Raw genomic sequence first — 22,623 nt, forward strand, 5'->3', positions numbered from 1 at the left:
TAGCAGGTGTCCAGAGCAAGAACAAAACCCCAGAGATACTTCCACTATTTTATTTAAGATTCCCTAAAATGTTTATGTGTGTATATAATATTTAATTAAAAAGCCATATACTCCATAGAATCAGAATCGTTCAGGCTAAAAAAGACCTTCAAGATCATCAAGTCCAACAGCTCAAAAACAAATACAGCTTTGAATCTTCCCCCTCTTTTTCTTGTGTATATGCTTTGCTACTGAATATCTTTCCTGAGCTGCTGGTTCAGGTTGCCTACAGATTCAGAAAGGCTGGTCCATTTGTGATTATTGCATTCAAGATCTTCCAGACAAGAAAGAGCACAGAGAGATCCTAGCTGTTGCCCTGGAACACGACCCAGTCACCTGGGCCTTCTCCCAAGGAGCACAGCACACATCAGTGAGGTAACAGGAGCTTACCTGCAATGACTCTTTCCACAGCATACTCAAAGTTGGAAGTATCAATGGATTTGTGACCTTCTCTGGCAGCGTGGAGAGCAGCTTCATTGCATATATTTGCTATGTCTGCTCCTGTTGGCAAGAGTGCATAAGAATTACACCGGGTCTGGTGTATGACAGACAGATAAGGCAGAACAGATCTGGAGGAGGGCCTAAGGAAGTCACACAGCCTGCGCTGCAAGCTCCTCTTTGTTCCTTGGGAACAGAGAGTGAATCTCAGCCATGGTGTTTACGTTGGATGTGAACAATACCACTGCCTTGGCAATGAGCATGGTGTTGCCATACAGAGGACAGAGTTCAGCAATCAATTAAGAGGCTAAAGCCAAGGCTGGCTCTAACAACAGGGGAGTGCTGTGGGCAGTCTGGATTGGCATGGATTGCTGCACTGTTCATGCAGCAACCACACAAACCTCTGTGCAGAAGAGAAAGAACATCTGTTCTGAGTTTGTGTGTGTGGGTGATGGTGGTGGGGGGCTGCTGAAAGAAGTCACGAAGAGGCAGTGCGCTGGGGCCTGTTAGAGGGGAAACCCAGAAAGGATATTCCAGGAACTCCACATAAACAGGAACTCTGGAGCCCCTTGCTCAGCAATGTTTAAAACTCCCAGGGACTGACCCTGGAAGCAGGCTCAAGAGTCGTCCAATTTCTACTCCAACAGATGAAGGAACTGCTGTTCCTTTCTCCTATCTGCTTTCCTGGTAATGCCTACCAACACAGGTGTTTTTCCACATCTTAGTGTGAAGTACAACGCCTTATCTTCAACAACAGCTTGGAGAAGAGCATTAACAAGAATTAGGATCCCAGGCACTTGTAATAGCCTGTTTTTCCCCAGCCTCTGCACCTTGCTATTCCCAGAAGTTGCAGGACACTGAAAATAGCCACAAACAATTGCTCATTGCAGCTCCTTTCACGAGAAGCTGATTAGGCTCTCCCTATTTAAGCAGAGAGGAGGATTTTAAGGGAAAGAAGAAAAAAAAAAAAAAAGAAAGCCCTTGAGACCAAAATACCCTCTTAAACCTAAGCTACTGAGGAGCTTCACATAGCTGAATTTGCAAGGCAGAGGCAGAACAGTCCCTCAAGGATACAAGATGTCATACCACTGAAGCCTGGAGTCAGCTCAGCAAGGTGCTGCGAGTAGAAGCTGGCATCTTGGATCAGCTTGAGACCCTTCAGGTGCTGCTCAAAGATCTCTCTTCTCTCCTGCGAAGAGCACAGAGCACTTACACAACAGTGAACATTTGAGCCCAGCAAGCTTCCTAACATGGCAGCTTCACTGCTCCCTAAGGCAGGGAGCAGAGGAAGAGCCAAACCTCTGGCAGCAGGGACGGTGACACTGCCAGCAGAGGGCAGGGCTGTCCTTACAGCACTTCAGTCCTACAGGAGCCCTGATAAACACCCAGCTCTCAAATTCAGAACAGATGTACGGAGGCTTACCGTGAGTCACTGCTTTCTCTCTCAGGGCCGCTCTCCCCTTCTAACTTTCACTCTGATCTGTCTTTTAACTTTGCTCTTACCATATAAGCACTTGCAGGAAGGAGCTCAGGATGCAGCTACCTGCTCCCTCCTGCACTGCAAGAAAGAAGAATCCCATCTACGAGCTGCTCAGCCTTCGACCACTTCCCAGACAGAGGTGGGGGTGAGCTGACGGCTGGCCAGCGGCCAAGCAATGACTCATTCAGCTGGCCCAGGAGATCCTGATTAAAACAATGGGCTCAGTTGCCAGGGTTTTTCCCTTTCCTCCTTCAGGGCAGCTGCAGAGTTCATGCTTCCGGTGCCAGATTGTATCAGGCATTTGAGGTATTTTAACTGAAAACTCTGAGGATGACAGTAAAGCACAGATGGGAGAAGAAGAGACTGTGCTGGCAGAGCAGGCAGACCTTCACTGCAGCTGAGCCTATTTGCAAAGCTCCACTACAAACGTCAACACAGCGGACATGACAGACTCCCCTAATAAATGGATTTACAAAAGCATTCAGAAGGAAAGTCACTTAGGCTGCCTGGAAGAAAATGAGGAGCTTGATGAGGAGAGTGAGGATGATAAACCTACAAGACAAATGGTGCTCAAGGCACACGACAAGTTGAGTTTTCCCCACACAAGCCAGCTTTGCCAATTAGGTGGCTCCTGATTTCCTGGAGAGAAGACAACAAAGTTCTGCATCTGCATGGCAGAGAACCTCACAGAAGAATTTGCTGCTGAGGTTCATATGCCATCTCCATCTGCCCCAAGCTCAGCGGTTGCCAGGCCAGTGAACAATTGGCAAGGGAAGGACTGGGACACTTTAGCCATGAACACTATAGAAAGGACAGGACAGATGATGGAATATACCTGGAGTGTTGGAAGATCAATGAAGATGTGTCTGTCAAGCCTGCCAGGTCTCATCAAGGCATTATCCAAAACATCAGCACGGTTGGTGGAAGCCAGCACTATGACGTGATCTGTGGTCCCCATTCCTGTGGCAAGACAAGTAAAAACACAAGTGAAGGTTTTCACCATCACAGAGACTTCCTTGCGAGCACAGCAAGGGGTGAGGCAGGGCAGGATGCAGAGAACCTCTCACACAGCTTTATCACAAAGGCAGAATGCATGTACAACATCCTTTGGGGCAGCTGAGGCTGAGAAAGCGTCCTCTTCAGCCAGAAGCAGGAAGGAACCTCTCGGGTCATCCCAGCCACTCCCAGGCACTGTGGGCATACTGAAATTCCCTTTAAGCCCCAACTTTGTTTTGTTGGGTTTTCTTTTGCCATATTTTGAAATTGCTCCAACCGGAAACCGGAACAGAATCTGTTCTTATGAGTTTGGACACGCCTGCTCATCCCCAGCCGTAAGCCAATTCCTGCTCCTTTAGTTCCAGCTGTACAATATTTGTTAGCTGAAATAGCATTTTCCTCCCCAGCACTGCTGTGGAAAACCCTTTCAGTTTTCATTCACTTTCAGCCTTCAATCACAGACAGGCTACCAGCATCACCAGGGAAGGAACAGGTTTTCTTCTGACCGAATGGGATTAACACAAGAATACAGGACGTAGCCTCGCCACTCAATCACAGCATGATTTGATCTGCATCTTTTATCACTCAAGAGGCATCCAGGCACACTGAGGACCAGAGCAGTGCAAAGACCAACCCTGCAACATGTACACCACAGATATCATGTAGGCAGGGACAGAATGTGACCAAACAGCTTTGCAGTGATGATTAGCACAAACTAGCTCAAGCCACAGTCACACAGTTTTGTCTCCAGGTCTTAAAGATGAAGGGAGCATCAGGAATTACAGGCTCTGTGAGAGCAGCCAGCAGTACAGAGGCACCAGAGGCAGACAGGGTTTCCTGGGAAGGCAGAGCACAAACAGCTGGAGGAGGGCAGGAAGGGGCAAGCGGTTGTGTTGCTTGGGTGGGGAGCCAGGGATGATGTTGAATCACTGAACCACACTGCTTATTTATTACATTCCACCAGGTGCCCGGAGGCCTCTGGCTATGAGTCACCTGCTTCCAGCAGATTCAGCAGCCCCAGCACTCACAGCCTTCCCAGGGAAAGGACGCCTTAGTCCCGTGTGCTCCCTGGCTGCCAAGTCACACACTGCAGAAAGCAGCTCCATGCACGTAAGCTGGGTGGGTTTCAGCTCTCTCCAGCTTGGGCGGAAGAGCTGCCAAATGTGTCAGCATACAAGAGCTCAGCAGAGAGATTAAGGTTACAGGTAAGTCAGAGGACTGGCTTTGTCAGCTCGCACTGCAGCAAACCTCTGTTCTTCCTCCCTGCAGGACGCTGTCTAAATAAGCTCCTGCAGAGGATGAAGCTGACCGTTCTTCAGGTGTGTATTATACTGTGCTTTGGAGTGTGATAAACAAGGAGAGAGACTGGCAGGCACCTGGGGGGTAGCAAGCTTCATTCACACGGCAGGATTAGATGGTACAGTACATTATCAGCTTTGCAGCTGGGAAAGCTCAACCTTAAAATAGGTCTGACTATTAGAACAAGCATAATCAAAACAGAACCACGGAGTGCATCCTCCTCGCTGCAGCCTCTGCCCCACTTGCTCTCGAGCCTGCTTCCCAGCAGCACCCAACAGCTCCAAGAAATCCACGGCAGCAGCCTGAGTCACATCACGCTTCCCAGCACGATGTCACCTGGCACGTGACGGGCGCTGGCTTCCACAGACAACCAGCAGTCATGAGAACAGGCTACAAAAACACCACCTCAGCCACGTCAACAAATTAAAAACAGCTCTGAAAATCTGGCCCCAAGAGAGCCTTCACATCTATGTTCACAACTTCAGGCACTTCTAAAAGGAACTGGGGAGGGTCCGGTTGAATTGCTGAGTGCCCTCCTGCCCACTGACACAGTGCATTTGATAGGCAGCTCCTCTGCATTGTTGGCCATTCATTCAAAAGCATTTCGGGCATCATTTGTGTACAATATCATTGAAAAAGGGGCCAGCATTGTGAGGGAAGCCACGGGGTCACAAACCTGCACCCAGCACAGACAAGGGGAGAGGTCTGAGGACTTCACAGGACTGGCTTGCATCTTTATTCACAAAAGAGCAGCTCAGCCCAGGACTGACAAGCTCCCAGCAAACGCATTCAGAGCAGGGGAGGTATTTGGGTCACATTCCTCTTCCGCTTGTTTGCGATTTGTGAGGGAAGATTCACTATTCAGCACAGGCACCTGTTCTGACAAAGGCTGGAGTACGAGTGCTCTGGTTTTTAAAGTCAGCTTTTGTACAGCTCAGCCCAGTCCCTCCCCTTCTCCCACCGAACTCTGATGCCTCCAGAACACGAAGCAAGCTGTCAGAAGGAGGCGAACCGAGGTCGCTTATAGAAAGAGCACAATTACTCTAAAATCTGCATACCAGAATTACAGAGCATCCAACTCCACATCTCACCCCTACAGCTTCCTACAGTGACTTTTCGCCTGCTGCCCTCACCGTCCCTCCAGCCTGCAGCAGGGGCTCCCCTTGGCTCTGACCCTCCTTCTCTTCCTGTACCTCAGCTCCAAGCCATCTATCTCATTCGCACACACAAACCCCACAATCACTGCTAAGCTGATGATTCACAGATCTACTTCTGCACTTGATTTTTCTCGAATTATCAGCTCAGCTCAGCTCTGCGGTGTTACCTCGCACAAGTTCAACCTTCAAATTAAGCTCAAGACGGCGACAAGAGAACTGTGACCTCCCATTTCAGGGCTCTCATCAGAAACGCACACAAACCCTCCACTTCTGCTTGGGTAAACTCTCCATCTCCTTAAAATTCACTTTCCTCCCGAAAGCTTTGTTTTGTAATGATGGACATAGAGGCAACAAGAGGCACCTCCCCGAGGTAACATGCACAATTAGACAACAGTTCAGTAACACAAGCCAACATCACTGCTTATGCATACCAGCCAACAGTAAGCCCACGATGCTTGCACTACCCTGACAGCCTTTGCCAGCTGCCTCTCATCTGGCACTGTAAACTCCTTAGGCTATTTTTTTAATGTTTGATAAAGCATTCAGCAAGTGAGGGACTCAGTACATGACCTGTATGATACAAATTGATAATCATGAAGCAATACCCATTTTAGAATTAGCTAGGCAGCACACTGTACAGAAGCTGTTTTTTCCTCAAGGACTCTTAAAGCATTAAAGGATAATACTTACTTTCTAACCTCACTTTTCAATGACTTGTGCCCTGATTTTTTAATTGAAACTCGCCACAAAGCAACATTCTAGGAACAGCTCCTGATTTCTGCAGATCACAGGAAGTCTGGCACTTCCATTTCTAACACTGAGATGTGTACTGACCACGCTTTCCTGAACACACAGATGGGCCTCCATCTGATTCAGTGGTAACCTGTTGCCACTTCACCCTGCAACTGTCAAGAGGGAAAAAAAAACAAAAGCAAGCTGGGATTGCTGTTCTGTGTGTTACTACAGGCCTTTCCATTGAGACACTGCTATACAGACACAGCTGTAAGCAGTTACGCTCACTCCAAATATGTTCATATGCTTGGCCAGAGTGCCTAAGTCAGTGCATGTGCAAAGTCCCAGGAAGCTGCACTCGTGTTTATACCACATCAGGTCCTACACAGCATCACACGCTTCACAGATGCTCCTCTGATAACCAGATCTGTGCCTGGTTACGTGGGACCCGCTTACAGATCGCAGCGCTCCTTCCAGAAGCTCCCTGGCACCTGGGCTGAGGCAGAGTCCTGCAGGATCTCAGCACAGCAGCACCTCTATCCTGTTTGCTCAGCGCTGTGCTCCTGCTTACAATTTCTTCTCCTTCTGCAGCACAGGCAGAGATCCAACATTACAGATCACCCTCAGTACAGAGGAACATTGATGCTTTCCTGAAAGCACTTTACAGATCCTAGCTTCCTCCCTGAGAGTGGAAGGTTCACTCCATAGCAACCTCGCTGCAGAACCACAGGATGTGCTCTGCTTCAGCAGGGCTGCACCCACTGCTTTGCTGTAAAAACTCAGTAAAAAATACATACATGTCTGGAGAAAGAGGGATGGTTTTAGTGCAGAACTTCTCTTGTGAAGAGACTGATGAGGTAAGTGCCACATTTACGGTCAGCCAAGGGAAAACAGGCCTGTCCCACAAAGCAGCAGACAGATATAAACACATGCTGATCTGCAATTGTAGGATTTAGCCACAGAAGCAATGAGACTTGGGGCTGCAGGCTCTGACAGAGTTATGACTAAGAACAGACAAAGAATTGTTCTTTTTGGCATTTGTGTCCAAGAAAAGGGTTGATTCCATATGCAATACATTCAGAAAGCATCCAGAAGAGCAGCACCTAACCAGGAGTTGTGTGCAAAGCTTCTCCCTCCCACCTTGGACAGGCATCCTGCAGCCAAGCAACATGAGAACAGGCCAAAGAAAGGAGAATGGATGCATTTCATTGCATGCACCCCTCTGGAACAACTAGACTTCAACCCTTGTCAGGCTTTAAAACACTACCTGTCAGACAGAGCAAGCAGGTATTCGACAGCTTTTAATGGCCAGCTGGAACTAAACATTACCAGCTGAAGACACTACTGCCCTTGCTGCCAATTCTTTCTCTTCCTGTTGCTCAGTACTGCAAACAACTCCTCTCCACCTGACAGTGGGAAAACACCCCTGAACTGAAGCCATTCACTGCAGTATGAATCCTTGGGGTTGCTGCCCTCTGCCAGCCTTGATATCTAGTGCCTGTTTTCCATCAGCTTTATTAGCAGGTGGACACTCGTGTGGTTACTGGGGCGAATTCACTCTGAATGTGACAGTACATTCTCTTCTGACTCTGTAGGAGTACAGTCACAAAAATAACTCATTCAAGGCTCCAGGGTTTTTAAGTTTACTAGATGTAAATTCACCTGGCCTTCAGGGCCACAGCCCTTCCCAAAAGGGGTCCCAAACACAGTTCTCACTTGCCACCCAGAGGGTCTTTGAACACGGACATGAGCAAGCTGTAGTGCGAGCTTACGGACTGAATGTGCTGTGAAGTACAAGCAAGCCTTGCTCTAGGGAATGCAACACTGAATACTTTGAGAACACTAACGAGGCATGTGCCCGGATCTTCAAGGTAACAAAGGCTCAAATGCCAAGGAAGAAATACTGACCATCCATTTCCACCAGCAGCTGATTTAAGGTCTGCTCCTCCTCAGCATTGGCGAAACCAGACACATTAGTTGAGCGCTTCTTGCCCACAGCATCAATTTCATCGATGTACACAATGCAGGGTGCACGAGCCTGCGCTTCTCTGAACAGGCTGCGGACTCGTGCAGCTCCCAGACCTACACAAAAAGAGAAGAAATCAGCTTCAAACCAGCTAAAACTGTTAGCTGTAGAGCAGGAATCACGGATCCAAAAAGGCACCCAATCCTGACCAAACCCTCACTGTGTGAGCCCTTCAACGTGCCAGACACAAAGAACTAGCCCCAGAACTCCTATCTTAGCTCCTCAGATCCTGCTCAACGTGGAGTAGAGGCAAGTCAAATCAGGGTTTCAGGTGGAGACCTGTGGTTTCCCTCTGTGAGAAGGAAGCAACTAGCAAGTCAGAGAAAACATGTTTCAGGACTACATAATTAACTATCTGCTATCACTGAAAACCTGTATGTTTTCAGCAGAAATACCCAACTCATCCTCCTCATGCAAAGAATGGAGGAAACTCTCCTTTTTGAGGGATCCAGACAGCATTCTCCAAGCAACCTCCATCCCCTCCCTCCTGCAAATCTTACCTCCTATCACCTCCACAAATTCGGAGCCCGCCATGGCCAAGAAAGGCACCTGTGCTTCTGTGGCCACTGCCTTTGCCAACAACGTCTTCCCACAGCCTGGTGGTCCAAGCAACAAGGCACCCTTGGGCACTTTGGCACCGAGCTGCAGGTAGCGATCAGGATTCTGTAGGAACAACACAGCTGTGTCAGATCCTCAGCTCACATCACACATCTGCTCAAGAACGTGGTTTTCCAGAACTTCTTGACATTGTTTTCATCCTGACCGACCCTGAGCTCGTAATAGGAGCAGCCACATCTGCAGTCTGTTACAGAACTGGAAGTAGAGATTGAGTCACGTTGATCACAGCAGAAAAAAGCTTCCAGCTTTTTTTAAACAAAGGCTGCTCGGTATCACGCGTGATAAAGAGAATAAATATTCTCTCCTCCCCAGGTTAACCTTCTATCCCAGAAAACAGGCAGTGCTTGCTTTGTTATACCTTCAAGTAGTCCACAAATTCTTTGACTTCCATTTTTGCCTCGTGCATTCCTGCTACATCCTTGAAGCCAATCCCTTTCCCGGATTTTCCATCCACAATGGTGAAACGAGCCATTTTCAGCTGATTCTGTGGAAAGCAGCACAAGAACTGAAGATGCTCTCTGGACAGCCTGCTTGCTATACTGCAAGCGACAGCACAGGTACAGCTGCCCCTAACAAAGACCATTACAACGCCCACCAATGCACTGCTGGTAGTTACTTCTGCTCTGGAAACACTTCACAGCCAGACTGCAGACTTGAGCTTTACTGATCAATATTTGGTGAGAAGAAAAGTAAACCTGCAGTAGTACTTCCAACACAACCCAGCTCAACTTCCCACAGACCGAGTAGAAAAACTTAATAAGAACAAGCAGAATGCCCCAAACCTTAATTAATATCCTCTCCCCCAGACTCTTAAATGCTCTGGTGCTTAACACATCCAGGACAGGTACAGTTTTAAGGAGTATGCATCAGAAGTAAATAAATGCCAACGCTGCCCTGCAAACGTGTGCAAACAGGCATTTTGCACCAGTGTCCAATCAGTTCCTCCTGCAACACCAGGGCCACAACTGCAGGCTCTCCAATTGAACAGGCAGCACATCTCAGCCTCCTGGTGCGTGTTAAGCCACAGCGACAGCCAAAACAAGAGTTTAGTTCAGCACTCTGCTAGTAACTGCTCATTATGTCCTGCTGAAAACAGTTACTCAGGATTTTTTGTTTGCTTTGAGAAGAAGGTTTACAGCTTCTCATGCCTTAGAAACATGTTTATCCAAATGAAGAGTTAAACATGCGGGGCCTTGCTGCCCCACTTACCCAAGGGCAGAAATGAATCCTCAAGGCCCTCATTACTCAGCATTTCTTTAAACTATTCTCTTCCAAGCAGCTGCACCCCTTTGTATAAAGAGAATCTCAAAGCCAGAAGAGAACTTCAGAGGATACTGAGTGGGAAATCCAGCAAGGGACTGAATACACCACTATTTTCAGCCCCGAGCCCCTGCGGTCGATAGCAGCACACCCAGGGCTGATTTCTACACAGTTTCATCAGCTGATCCGGGCAAGGGAGGAGGGTAGGAGGAGATTTAACTGATGTTGCAAGTGAGCCATGTGGCGTGAGGGGAACAGGCCAACACATAATGAAATCCAGAATCTGAACATACTTTATAAATTGAGAATTCATTTTGCAAAAAGCAGCAATCCCTACTCCTGGCTGTATGGGAGGCATATTGGCAGGACCCAGTGAAAAACACCATCTGCAGCTGCAACTCATTAACGAGCTTTGAAAATAGCAGAGCAAACTGGACTGCAAATTCACTGAGCTCAGCCCTTCCTGCCATTGGGGAAAGAAAGGGCCTCCACTAAGGCCAGTTACTGTACGATCTGGTCAGACAATCAGGACAGGAAAAGACACAAGATGTATCAAGACTGAAGCGTCCCTGGCAGCAGTTAACTCTCAATCTGTGTTGACTTTGCTGGGGAAAAGGGAGGAGGTCAGGCCAGGGGACAAGACTACTCACAGGATGCAAAACAACAGAAAGAGCCAGGGTACTCACAAAAGCATTGAATCCTCCTGCCCGGCCCGCAACCCTTATGAGGCGGAAGAGGCTCCACAGCATGGACACAGCCACAAGTGTCACTACCAGGGAAATGACATCACTGAAAGGACAAAGGCGAGACAGGTACAAACTGCAGCACGCAGCCACAGCTCAGTAAATATTATGCAGTGTTCCTATTTTTAGTGTTTTACAAGGTCCTGACACTTAGGCTAGAAACACAACCATGAGCATCCATTCATACAGGTGTAACAAAGCCCCAACCATTGCACAGCTTCTGAAGTTTCACAGAAGACACTGACCCACACTGCTATGGCTGCAGAAGCAATTCCCGTTGACCCCTTGCTTCAGAGGCATTTTGCTTATCAAACAGGCAGGCCCTTCAGGAGTCAGATCACATCCTGAGCAGGGCTGGTGGTGCTGGCAGTCCCACCCCGTGTCCAGGAACATCAGGCTGCTTCTAACTGCCCACTCCTGGCACAAAATCCCAGTGCAAGTCTCCAGGATGGAGCTGCTATGCAGCCTGCTCAGCCCAGCCCGACCCAGTCTCTCACAAGTCCTTCTGACAGAAGGACCAGCAACCAACATAACGAATTTTCTGCATCCTTTGCAGTAACTGTTGCATTAGAAGGGAGAGGCAGAGCCAAGCTGACAGTGCAAGCCTAATGCGCTTATGAGACAAACATGCTGAGGACAGAACTTCCTGAGCTCTACACTCAGGATACATTTAACAAGAGGAAAAATTATCTGACATGTCAGATGCCGGGCTGGGACTTGAGAAGCCCTACCTCAGCCCCCTGCTCTGCTGCACGAGCCCTGCTTGACCCCATGAAATGATCTGCCCTCACCTCACTTCTGTTCCTTATCTTTGAACTAGGAATATGTGTGCCATGGCTCTGAAATAAATGATTTACTGAAACAAGGGGACCAGCACATGCTATATTATCCCCAGCTGCATTTGTTTCTACTCAGTGAGAGCTCCTAGGCAACACTGAAAGCTGAAAGTCACCTCCAATTTGTCAACTGTGCAAGCAGAGGATTAATTCTGAAATGCATCAAGTGCCCAGCTCTGAAAGTAAACTGAATGCAAGCCATAAGTACACAGTGCCTCGCAGGTTAAAGTCCTGACTCTGACGTCTCCTCAGAGAGGATTCAGACCCCGCTGTGTGTTCTAAAGAACTCTTTTCAGGAGCAAGGGAAGCAGCTGGTGGTGCTGGCTGACTTCAACAGTTCAATTTACTCTTCTTAAAAGTCTGACAAAAATTGGCAAGCCCTCAATACGAACTGAAGATTTCATCCTGCACGAGCAATTTGAGAAGTTTACCTATCTCCATGTAAGTAATGCATTAAAATTGCAAAGATGTTGCTCAGAGGACAAGCAATTAGACAAACTGCTCTCCAGGTATCTTCCTCATAGACAAATGTGACATTTATTTCACACTTTGGTGAGGCACTTGCAAGGAAAGGCCGCCTCCCCACCACCAGGAGAATGATGCCACACTGCAAACCCCTGGGGCTTCCGAAAGCAGAAGATGCAGATCTTTGCATGGGGTGCAAGCAGGTGACCAGACCACCTTGGCAGACAATTGCAGCAGTATGAAACTATCTTTCTTGGTTGTTAGGATATAGGATTGCTCTACTTGGCAAGCAGAACTACCGTGCTACATCTCCAGTACTTCAGACTCAGCAATGAGTTGAGAGCTCTCCAAACACCAGCCTCATACGCTGATGGAAAGCATCTTTCTGCAGCAGTAGCAGCCATCAGTGCTGGAGGTGGGTCTGTCCAACAGCCCAGTGAGCAAGCCCCACAGATCAGTCCTGTGCCCTGGACTCCATAAATCCCACCTTGTAAAAACAAGCTGCCAGCCCTAACAGGAGGATAAATAAACCACATCAGCAGCAAACAGCCACACTTGTACATCACAGGGAAGAACAGGATGAAGCCTGGCCGGAGCACGGCAGTCTTTTGACAGACTTTCGCTCTTTGCTGTTTATTTGAGCACTGACTTCTTAATTACTATTGTTTTTAAAAGCAGATCTTGGGTTCAGGTAACAGAAAGTTTAACAGAAGTACTTCTCTCTCACTGAGATTTTGTGTCTTAGCAGCAGAGCTGCTCTGCTCAGTATGCTGCTCACAGCAGGAGCCAGCACCAGCACAGGCTGTCCTCTGAGCCACGGCCATTTGGGGAACAGGCCCAAACTGGGTGTTTGTTTTTGCAGACTGAACCACTGCTGCAGGCCGTCCTCGAGGCGTTTAAATGGGGGAAGGCCGACTGCACCACCACCATTCAGCAGGGTCTGACAGCACGCTGGTTGAGTCAGGATTCCTATCTCACAGGACCCATTACTGCACTGGAATAATGGATTATAAAGACAAAAAGGTGCTCTGCTATGCAAGAATACAAAGCAGCTGACAGGCTTTCCTCAGAGCTGCTGACACTGAGCTGAAACATTCTGGTCTGTTACATGCTGTGGTTCCACACACCTCCTTGGGACTCTCAGTTCTGAAAGGTTACAGCACAACTAGAGCACTTCTGAAAGACCTGCTCCAAACAGGGACCACTTCTTTTGCTTTCTATTTACATAACGTTCAGTTGGAAGGAACTTTCCAAGTGAGGGATGTTGTTGCCAACATAAAATAAACAGTAAGCATGATATCAGCTCGTACTTTCCGTAAAAGCCGGGGTGTTTGTAGGAAACAGGGATTCTCTCTCTCTCATCAATATTCAGCTCGTCCTCCGCAGCTCTCAGCTTCTCTTCAAACTTGTCAATGTTTGCCACTCGCATGGTGTACAGCAGGGTAACATTCTGGAGACATGCAAGGAGAAGCAGCATGAGGACAGTGTGAGCGTGCTATAAGGGCAACCACCAGCAGAAGGGGTGCACAGCATGGCCAACAGTCAGCATCGTTAGGTCCTTTGTTGGCCACACCAATGAAATAATGGGCAGATAACAAACAGAGGGACTCCAAGGGAAGTCAGGGACAAGGCCAGTCTCTGCAGCCCCTTAGACCTCGCCTTCTGTGCTTTCCTGAGTCTCAGCTCTGTAGGAACAAGGGGACATCGTGTCTTCGTGGGCAAGCTGCAGGATGGAGTTAGCATTCCAAACCCAATTACAGGGCTATCTTTGGGCCCAGCCAAAAATTCATAATACATCTGGAAAACTACATCATTGAGAAGGAGGCATTTTGGATGTTGTTCCTTCCTATGTCTCGCTCAGAAATTAATTTCATCCAGCAGCTTGCAAATGGATCATAAAAATCACTGAGCTAAGCGAGGTGAACCAAGGAACAATATTTGAATCTCTCAAGTTAGTTTGTATTGATTCTTGGCGGCTGCCCTGCAAAGTTACACAAGATGTGAATAAGCTTTGCTCTTTTTCACCACTTTAGCAGATTTAAGGAAGTCTGCACTTCCTTCTTGATTTGACAGAGCACCCAAACCTAAAATCCAAACAGGAGAAAAGAAATTAAACTAGATCTAGGAACAAGACCTTAACTCCTTTAGATGAACCAGGCAGAGCTGGTGAGAAAGAACTGGGGAATTTCTCCAGCTTTTTAAACATCCATAACATTTCCTTCAGGTCACTGTCAATTACTCTTACAGTTTAAATTCCAGGTTGGTAGGAGTAACAGAACCCCCTGAGCTTCACACAAAAGAAAGAGGAAAAGTGAGGAAAGATTAAATTTACCTGCTAGAGTTTTATAACCATTTACTAATTCAGTTCTTTTTCTCTCAGATCACCTCAGATCTAAGACAATCTGCGACCATCCATTGCAATGGCAGAAAGTCACTCACCACTTGTCCACGCGGAGTGCCTCCCGGGTGCAGGTAGATCTCCACAATATCGCTCTCTGGAACCACTTCGATCCTCTGGACCTCCCCCTTTGACAGCATCTCACTGATGAAGTAATTCCAGGAGATGCTGGTCCCTTCTCTGTTCTCGCTGACCGTGAATCGAAACAGCAGCACTATTAAAGTAATGATGAGCAGAGCCCGCAGGCGTTCAAGGTGCATCTGATTTTCCCTTCTCCTGCGCTTCTCTTCCTCTTTAGGGAAAAAAAAAATAAAATTAAATCAAAGAAAAATTTCCACACGTCAGCGCAGAGCTTTCCGTCCAGCAGAGGGGCAGTGCTGTACAGAGATGAGTGCAGCAGTACCCCGGAAGCACCGTACCCAGAGGCAGCACCTGACTTGCACCACACAGGCCATTTTTCAGCTCGGTTGTGTGATTTGCTCAAGGTTACACAGTGAGCCAGGTTTTTGGCTTACATTACACTTGCAGCCCTTTCTGCTTTCCCAGGGCCCAGGCTGTACGCACGGGCAGCAGCGGGGCAGAAGCCTGGCTATAAGAGCACACTCAGTTGTAAACCTAGCAGCCACCTGCAAAGAGGTAAATTTTGCACCCCACTGGCCAGCAATAACCTGGGTGCACCACACTGCTGCTTTCCAACCCAGTCTGTTTTACCACAGCTACACACAGCTGTGCCCCGTGCCCCCAAAGCCACGCAGTGAGGCACTGCCTACACAGCCTGCAGACAATGGAGAATTGCCTCTTAAGTGCAGCCTTGGGAAGAGGAGGAACCAAAGCACCAGCGAGGCAAAAAAGCCCATTGCTTTCAAATTTCAGCACGTCTGAAGAGACTCAGCAATCTTGCAGCTCCCTGTTTTCAGGCAGCCCAACCCTGCTGCAGGGCACTTTGGATGGTCACAGTCCTCCATACCTGTCACAACCCCACCACTGCCATTCTGCCCTGAAATGAAGGACTACCTCACTTCCCCAGCCTATTACAGATGTAGACCAAATAAAGCCATCAGACCTTTCTTGTTACAAATTATGACTACAGCTCAGTTCTGAGCACCACCCTTCTGCTCTGCCTAGTCCTGTTTGCTGTTCTTAGTCCTGTTCCATAGCTACTAGAAAAATATTAGGGCAGAATAAAACCAGCCTCAGCAGCACTGCTAAACGATGCAGCACAGCACTGCAAGGTATAACTGCTTCCAGCTGCACTCCTGATCTGCTGGCACCCTGCACCACAAGACCAACAACAGTTTTACTACTTAAGAAAATATCCGCATTTGCAGTAAATCTAAACCAGCACAGGAGAAGCAACGTGCAATTTATCCACGGGCTGAAACACGCTACAAATCAATCTCATTACCTTAACAGAACAGCACATTCTCCCCCTCGCTGTATGACTTCACTCTTACACAGGCCTGGTGACTCTCCACACTGCGGGTCTGTATCACTTAAACATTAGATTGGTATTTAAACACGAGATGTGTTCCTGCGCCTCTCCTGCACAACTGACCTGATGACACGAGAGGAAGGGATGGTTTACACCCAGGGTTTGCCCCCCCAGCCTTTTTCAGCTCCCAGCACTTTGGTGGTGCACATGAAAAGGCAGAATTCCCGGCAGTGCTGCTCAGTGCCAGCAGCCAGCTAGTGCTTCCCACGTTAAGATGATGACCGATCTCTCTTCCTACACATAGGTGAAGCTCTCAATAGATATCATTTACTGCTCATTCTTGATTTGCAATTTAAAGCCGACAGCAACACGGCATACAAAGCACCGTTCTGCTCCCAGAAATAAATTAATTCTGTGCCACTGGACTGCAGGCACATCTGCCTGCTGCAGCTCAGATGGGATTTATTTGCCAGCTCCTAACAAACGCTGCGACACCGGCATTTATCACTGAGCACCAATCAGAGCCCACGCAGGGCACGACAAAACCAAGGCACAAACATATGACCCAGGCAGCTGCTAAAAAAAGCACCGTGCCCTTCAGATGCACAGCATCATTTTTCAGCCCTGCTCCACGTCCAACAGCAAAGCTTCGTTCCGAAATAGAAACAGTGCTGCTTTTCAGATAAGGTTGTGATTCCAAAACACAAGCTCAGACACCGCGTCCAGCTCATCCGCCCCCTTCTTTGATGCCTTCTGCTCACCTGTGCGTTACCTGCTAGATCCAGCTTTGTGAGAACACTGCAATTAATAAGAAAACCCTGCTGGTTGACACCCAGTACAGTTTGATGAAAGAAAATGAAAATACAGCATGGTAGAGGCCTCAGTGTGGGCACTGTCCTCAACTACTGGGCAAGTTGTAAATAAAAGGGTTTTAAAAGAAAGCTGCAGAGAAATAAGTGCAGACATGAAGCAAGTCTGTCTATGGCTGTGCAAACTCCTTGAAGATCTCAGCACCAGCTGTGGCTAAAGCACTTCTCTGTACTGAGTTTCAGATGGGATGCAAACAAACACGTTCTAAGGCACAGACAGCTGAGGATGCTGTCACTACAGAGAGAACGGCTGGGCACCTCACACCTCAACGCTCAGATGTTCAACCCACCGCTGAGTCGTCTCAGAAATGGCTGGAAAGCTACAAGACGATGCAAAGCTTTCTTCTACCCTGCATTTAATTAAGAACAAAATTAATCTATCTCTTAGTTTATGCAAAATGTGACCGTCTTTACAGGGCAACATTCACACATTGCACCATAAGCCTCCCCACCACAACACCCAGCAAATGAGAACCAGGCACTGGATGTGACACTCACCAGCAACAGCTGTGGGAACTCTTCCAGCTCTTCAGTCTCTGAGAGCCTCCACGAAGCAATGATTTGCCATTAACCCCAGATCTGAACTCTCTGATTAAAATCTTGCAAGGGCTGCACTGACAGTTTGAAGAGTTCTTTTTAATAATTACTGCAGAGACGAACATTCCCCTGGAGACATGGGGTAGCATTCCACCTCCCAAAGTCAAGCTATCCATTAATCACAGGAGAAAAGAGGCCACAGAACGCAGCATGTTACTGTTTACTAATTTGACCAGCCGCGGTTCTTCAGGCGCTGCGCACACCGCCAGCTTGGGTGGTCGCACTAACGAGAAGCACTAACGAGAAGCGCCCCAGCTCTGTGTCACACTTCTCCAACAAGGACTGTGCCACACTGCACTCGTGTCCCCGTGCACCCAACCAATGTCACACGGACCCACTGACGAGGCCACAGCTCTGGGCTTCAAGAGACGGCGTGCAATGGCACGGGTCAGGCTGAAGGCATCAGCCTCTCACTGCTTCCACTGCACACGTCAGTTCATTCGAGAGGATTCTACCACTGTGTTTAAGGACAACGAGGGAGAAGCCAAGCTACTGCATAACCTGATGATAGCCAGGTAAAGCTCTACAGCACAATGTGTAGGAGTGTGACGTGCCTTCCCACGTGCAGCAGATGTCTGGTGCTCCATCTACACAAGGCTTACCCCAGCTCAGGACAAAGCAGCACACAGACATCCAACAAGTCTCAGGCAGCAACAGCCCCTGCAAGCATCACTAAAGCCAGAGAAGGAAGAAAACACTCAGGACTTTAATGCTTCTGCAAACACTACTGACAAGACACAAGGATGAGGCCTTCGTCTGCACAACTTCTGACACCTTTCTTAATAAAATAAACAAATAAAAGTAAACTCAGCTGTGGGACTTCCAGCTAAAAACTGCACCACGGAGTCTGAAAACAGCCAACTCAGATCCTAGAAGCCTCGTAAGCACTTTGGTTCTTGGGAGGATAGAGGGAAAGCGAATGCATTCACAAACGAGGAGAGGATTTTCCTTACAGAATTGGAAGAGTCAAATTACACTTTTGAAATGGAATGCACAGCTGTTGTCAATCCACAAATAGGAAAAGATTGCCAACAACACCGCTGCTCAAAAGGGACACCCACAAATCAGCTCCAATTTGAAAAGTCTTTGGGGAGAACCCACTGGTATGAGACAAGTGGTAGAAGACACAGGGATCAAAACACTGGGCCTGGTGGAAGTCCTGCAAGGCCTTTGCCCAGAACCCAGGTGCTATTTCACACCCCTGCTCCTTCTTAGTGCCATTTCATTGGCCTCTCTCCTCCCCCCAATAGCTCCAGGTGCACAGAGGGCACACCGCACCCCTTGACTTCTCCATATAACCTGGCATGCCACACAGCTCCATAGGTTTCAGGACACGATTAGTGAGATGCCATCAATTTTCAGCATATCCTTTATGCTGGGACACCTGGGGATTAGACAGTGCAAGATATGCAACTGCAACCCAAAGCAAACAACAGCCCAGTGTCCAGGAACACCTGCTTTAGGAAAAGAGAAAGTCTGAGCAAGTGCCCCAAGTAACACAGCTAAGAACTCTCTAAGCAATCTGTTGTTAAATTCGAGCTCTGTAAACCTCTAGAAGCCAACATATCCACAAAGAAGGAAAACAGAACAAGAGATTCCAGTTTCAATTCACGTTAACATTCAGCTCCTTGTTCAGTCAGTGCTCTGCACCAAAACCTCCAGACTGAAACTCTGCAAATCCCATTCCCTCCTGTAAAGTGGCAAAATTAAAGCAAAAAAATCCAAATCAATGGCATTATTTGCACAGAATGCAAAGTGGCACCTTTCACAAATCAGTTCTGCAGCCTGCGTTAGCATTCCAGCAGCTAAGACAGTGCACCCCTTCACACTTCCTCTTAGCCACAGGAACAAACCTGCAGTGCCCAGAGATAAGCACTACCATCACCCTCCCATGCTGCCCACTTTTATCCCTCACAGCAGATTCATGCCATTAAACATGCTTTTGGCACATACATACCCTCCTCCTCCTTTGGAGATTTCTTTTTGAATCCTCCATTCTTATGGTTACTCCTTTGGCAGCTTGAAGTAGTAAAATAGTAAGTGCTACCTGCAGGCAAGCAGAGTTACACAGTCACCACCACAGACCTCAGGTGACAGAGAGAGGTGGACCAAGGGCAGCAGAAACACAGGAGCTCCAAGTGCACAGAAATCCAAGGTCCACACCCACCCAAGAGCACAGCTTCGTCTGCGTGCCAAGAAAATGAGACAGCCTCGTAAGAGGGAGTAATGGGAGGGACAGACTCCTCCAGTTTCCTTATATAACGCATACTTCTCAACAATCCAACTAAAGACACGAGTTTGTTCAGACAGGATTTTAGTACGGCAAAGAAAATCATCTGGAGAAACGTGTCCAGTACTGGAACATTCAAACACTCCCCAAGGCACAGCTAAAGTTAACTGGTACAGTCAGTTAAAAGCAGCCTCGTGCTGGAGCTGGAAATGCATGCTAAAGGAAACCTGGAGTGCTGGAGTTAAAGGCAGGTTTCTCAGAACATTCTGCTGGGATTCTCTATTAAAAGCCAAGAAATCATGGCAACAAATGATCAAACTCAGAGTAGCTGCTACAGAACAATAAAGTGAAAGCTTTGTTGCCAAGAAAACACAAAAAAATGAGAGAAGCAAAGCAACTGATTTAAGGACGATAGCTTCTGTTTCTCACAGTGAATGATATTTTCCTCTTAGGCTTTGCTAATGAGACACAGGAAGATTCTCCAGTTTGAAGTCTGCTGTTCTTAAATGACTAAGGACTGCAGTGCTTACTGCATCACACCGAGCTCCTTGTGGAAAGGTGCCACTGTTCCTCCCTGCCACCAAACAGTAAGCCAGAACACTGATCTCAAAGCCAAGAACAGCACAGCTGGATTTCAGCTTGAGGAATGACAAGGAAGGAAATTTCTCCTCCACCTGTACAGTTGCTCTTCAGGACTCACCCAAGAGATTCCAAAGCCTGGCTGGATCTCGAATGAGGCGCTGTTTCAGTAGGACTCCACACAGACCTCGACACGCGGGGGAAAGTGTTTGTGACAGAAGGCCCTGAAGAGGAAGATTAAAAAAAAAAGACAGCTATTGGAAAAGTACTGAGACTGCTTACCATCCCCAGATCCCATGAGACAAAGACTTCTGAACATGAAAATACTGTGGGTAAGTCACAGGGCCGGCAGCTGGAAGCCCCAAGCATTATTCCTGGTTGTGCTATGAACTTGCCATGTGACTGTGAAGATGTTGTTTACAATCCAGTTTAAAGAAAGCACTGCTATAAAGACAAGCATATACTCAAGACACTTGAAAACTGCGACCCTGTTCCTTGCTGTAGCCCTGCTCTAAACTCTGTAGAAACAGGTGGGAAATCAACTCCTCAGATGCAGTACAACCCCATAGCAGAAAACCTTAAGCATTACTACATTGTAGCCCTGTTCACAACTGTAACACAACTGTTTTCCCCATGGGAATTCAGCAGCAAGCCTACAGCTTAAATTCACATTTAAGGGCAATTTCACAGCATCTGAAAGTTGACACGAACTAATACTCTGAGTAAACACAAGCCTTCCCCTTTCTCAGCTGTAGGACTCCCTCTATGGCACAGAGGCAAGCTGCTGTGCAGCAAACCAGACAGCAGCAACTAAGTTAAAATCCCTCACCTTTTCCTCACCTGCTAGGCAGCAACACAACTGCTGTTGTGTCGGCATCAGTGCTTTTTGGGATGGAGCAGTGTGGGCTAATTTAAATTGACCACAGAACTGAGGCAGCTGGAAAGCCTGGCATGATGCACTCAGCAACCCCACAACTGTTCTTCTTCCGCTGCCTACTTGGGCTGCCTGTACTTGATCCCTGCACTGAAGCACAGAGCATTGGGTCCTGCAGGAGGCCTAGCTCATAGAATCACAGAACGGCTTGGGTCAGAAGGGACCTTACAGGTCAGCTTGTTCCAACCTCCTGCTTGGGCTGCTGGGATGTCCAGGCAGTGAATTAATCTCAAACAGTGCTGAAATCAGGGCATCAGGCTCCACAGCTGAATTGCTTCACACAAGATATACCAATCTGGCTTTTCTGTGCAATTTTCCAATCTGCAGACCTAAAATTTTGGGACCCAGGATTGAAACCTATCGAATTAAGATACATTTGCTTTGAATGACATTCACTGACACGGATATCTTCAGAATCGTTTAGTTTCCCATACCCTTTACTGAGGATTTAGAGAAAAAAAAATCGCCTCTCCCAGCTAATAATTAGCATTACAACAGTTCCACACACCGCGGAACGGGAGAAAGCCTCCCAGGCACTCCGAGCAGCCAGCAGCCGCGCAGGGACCGCAGGAGCGCAGCTTCAGAGGGCACTCGGTGACACGGCGAGGCACCGGAGCCGGCTGTGCAGGGATGTCCGACCGCCAAGGCTCTGAGCGCAGACGGAGCTGTGGCGTCCATGTTGGAGGGGAGTCGGACAGACGGCCTTTAAAGGTCCCCCTCAGAAGGATTCTAGGATTGCGCGACTTGCTCTGAGGCAGCCAAAGCCCTCTCCCAATTCTCTACCCACCGCTCTCTGTGCTGTAAAACGAACGCGTGGAGACGGTGGAACCGCGAACAGAAAGCGGCCTTTCCTCTCGCTGTCAGCCAGGCGCCGTGCTGCTGAGCGGGGCTCGACGGGCCCCGAAGGCCGCGCAGCTCCGGCCCTGCTCAGCTCCCCGGGTCGAGAGCCTCTGATCAACGCCAGCCTCGGCGACGGCCCGGCGGCAGAACGCGCAGCGTATGCATAACTCGTACGGACGGCAGCCCTGTGCGACGGGCGCTGAATAGAAACAAAATAAAGCCGCGAACCGCCGCTCCCCAGGCCGCCCGCCCAGCCCCGTTACCTGCGGGCCCGGGGGCCGAGGCCGGGCCCACGCCGCGGGGTTAGCCCGCCAGCCGCAGCGGCCCCGCAGCAGCAGGAACCGAAGCAGCGCCATGTCCCGCTCCCGGGAGGAGGCGGCAGCCAGAGAGCGCCGAAGGAGCGCCGCGCCAGGAGCCGCAGGCCTCAGCGGGGACGGAAGCGGGCGGCGAAGGGCGGGCGGCCATCTTGGGGCCGGGCGGTCCGCGCTGCCATGCCGCAAGATGGCGGACGCGGGGGGGCGGCGCCGCGCGGTTACCGCGGCAACGGGGAGCGGCGGGCCGGGGAGAGGAAAGCGGAGCGGGGCCGTGCCGTCGCCGACGGAGATTCCCGCTGACCGCCCCGCGTACCGCGCCGGCCGGGTGCCCTCAGCTCCGC

At 48.8% G+C, this 22,623-nt stretch overlaps 1 protein-coding gene across 1 annotated transcript in view; it reads right to left on the reverse strand.

Moving 5' to 3' along the window:
* Positions 1 to 22,339, reverse strand: part of SPG7 (SPG7 matrix AAA peptidase subunit, paraplegin) — a 30,707-nt gene extending 8,368 nt beyond the window's left edge. The window contains exons 1-12 of the mRNA XM_042885837.1: positions 22,232 to 22,339; positions 20,316 to 20,418; positions 19,343 to 19,432; positions 14,529 to 14,779; positions 13,400 to 13,539; positions 10,732 to 10,834; positions 9,144 to 9,269; positions 8,668 to 8,830; positions 8,050 to 8,223; positions 2,793 to 2,917; positions 1,564 to 1,666; positions 430 to 540 (exon numbers count right to left, since the gene is read on the reverse strand). Coding sequence (XP_042741771.1) covers positions 430 to 540; positions 1,564 to 1,666; positions 2,793 to 2,917; positions 8,050 to 8,223; positions 8,668 to 8,830; positions 9,144 to 9,269; positions 10,732 to 10,834; positions 13,400 to 13,539; positions 14,529 to 14,779; positions 19,343 to 19,432; positions 20,316 to 20,418; positions 22,232 to 22,324 — 1,582 coding nt within the window. The 5' untranslated portion in view covers positions 22,325 to 22,339. The remainder of the gene's footprint in view (positions 1 to 429; positions 541 to 1,563; positions 1,667 to 2,792; positions 2,918 to 8,049; positions 8,224 to 8,667; positions 8,831 to 9,143; positions 9,270 to 10,731; positions 10,835 to 13,399; positions 13,540 to 14,528; positions 14,780 to 19,342; positions 19,433 to 20,315; positions 20,419 to 22,231) is intronic.
* Between the last annotated feature and the right edge of the window lie 284 nt (positions 22,340 to 22,623).

The sequence above is a fragment of the Lagopus leucura genome, unplaced genomic scaffold (assembly GCF_019238085.1).
Source record: "Lagopus leucura isolate 7727_CA_CO unplaced genomic scaffold, USGS_WTPT01 Super-Scaffold_100053, whole genome shotgun sequence".
Taxonomy (NCBI): domain Eukaryota; kingdom Metazoa; phylum Chordata; class Aves; order Galliformes; family Phasianidae; genus Lagopus; species Lagopus leucura.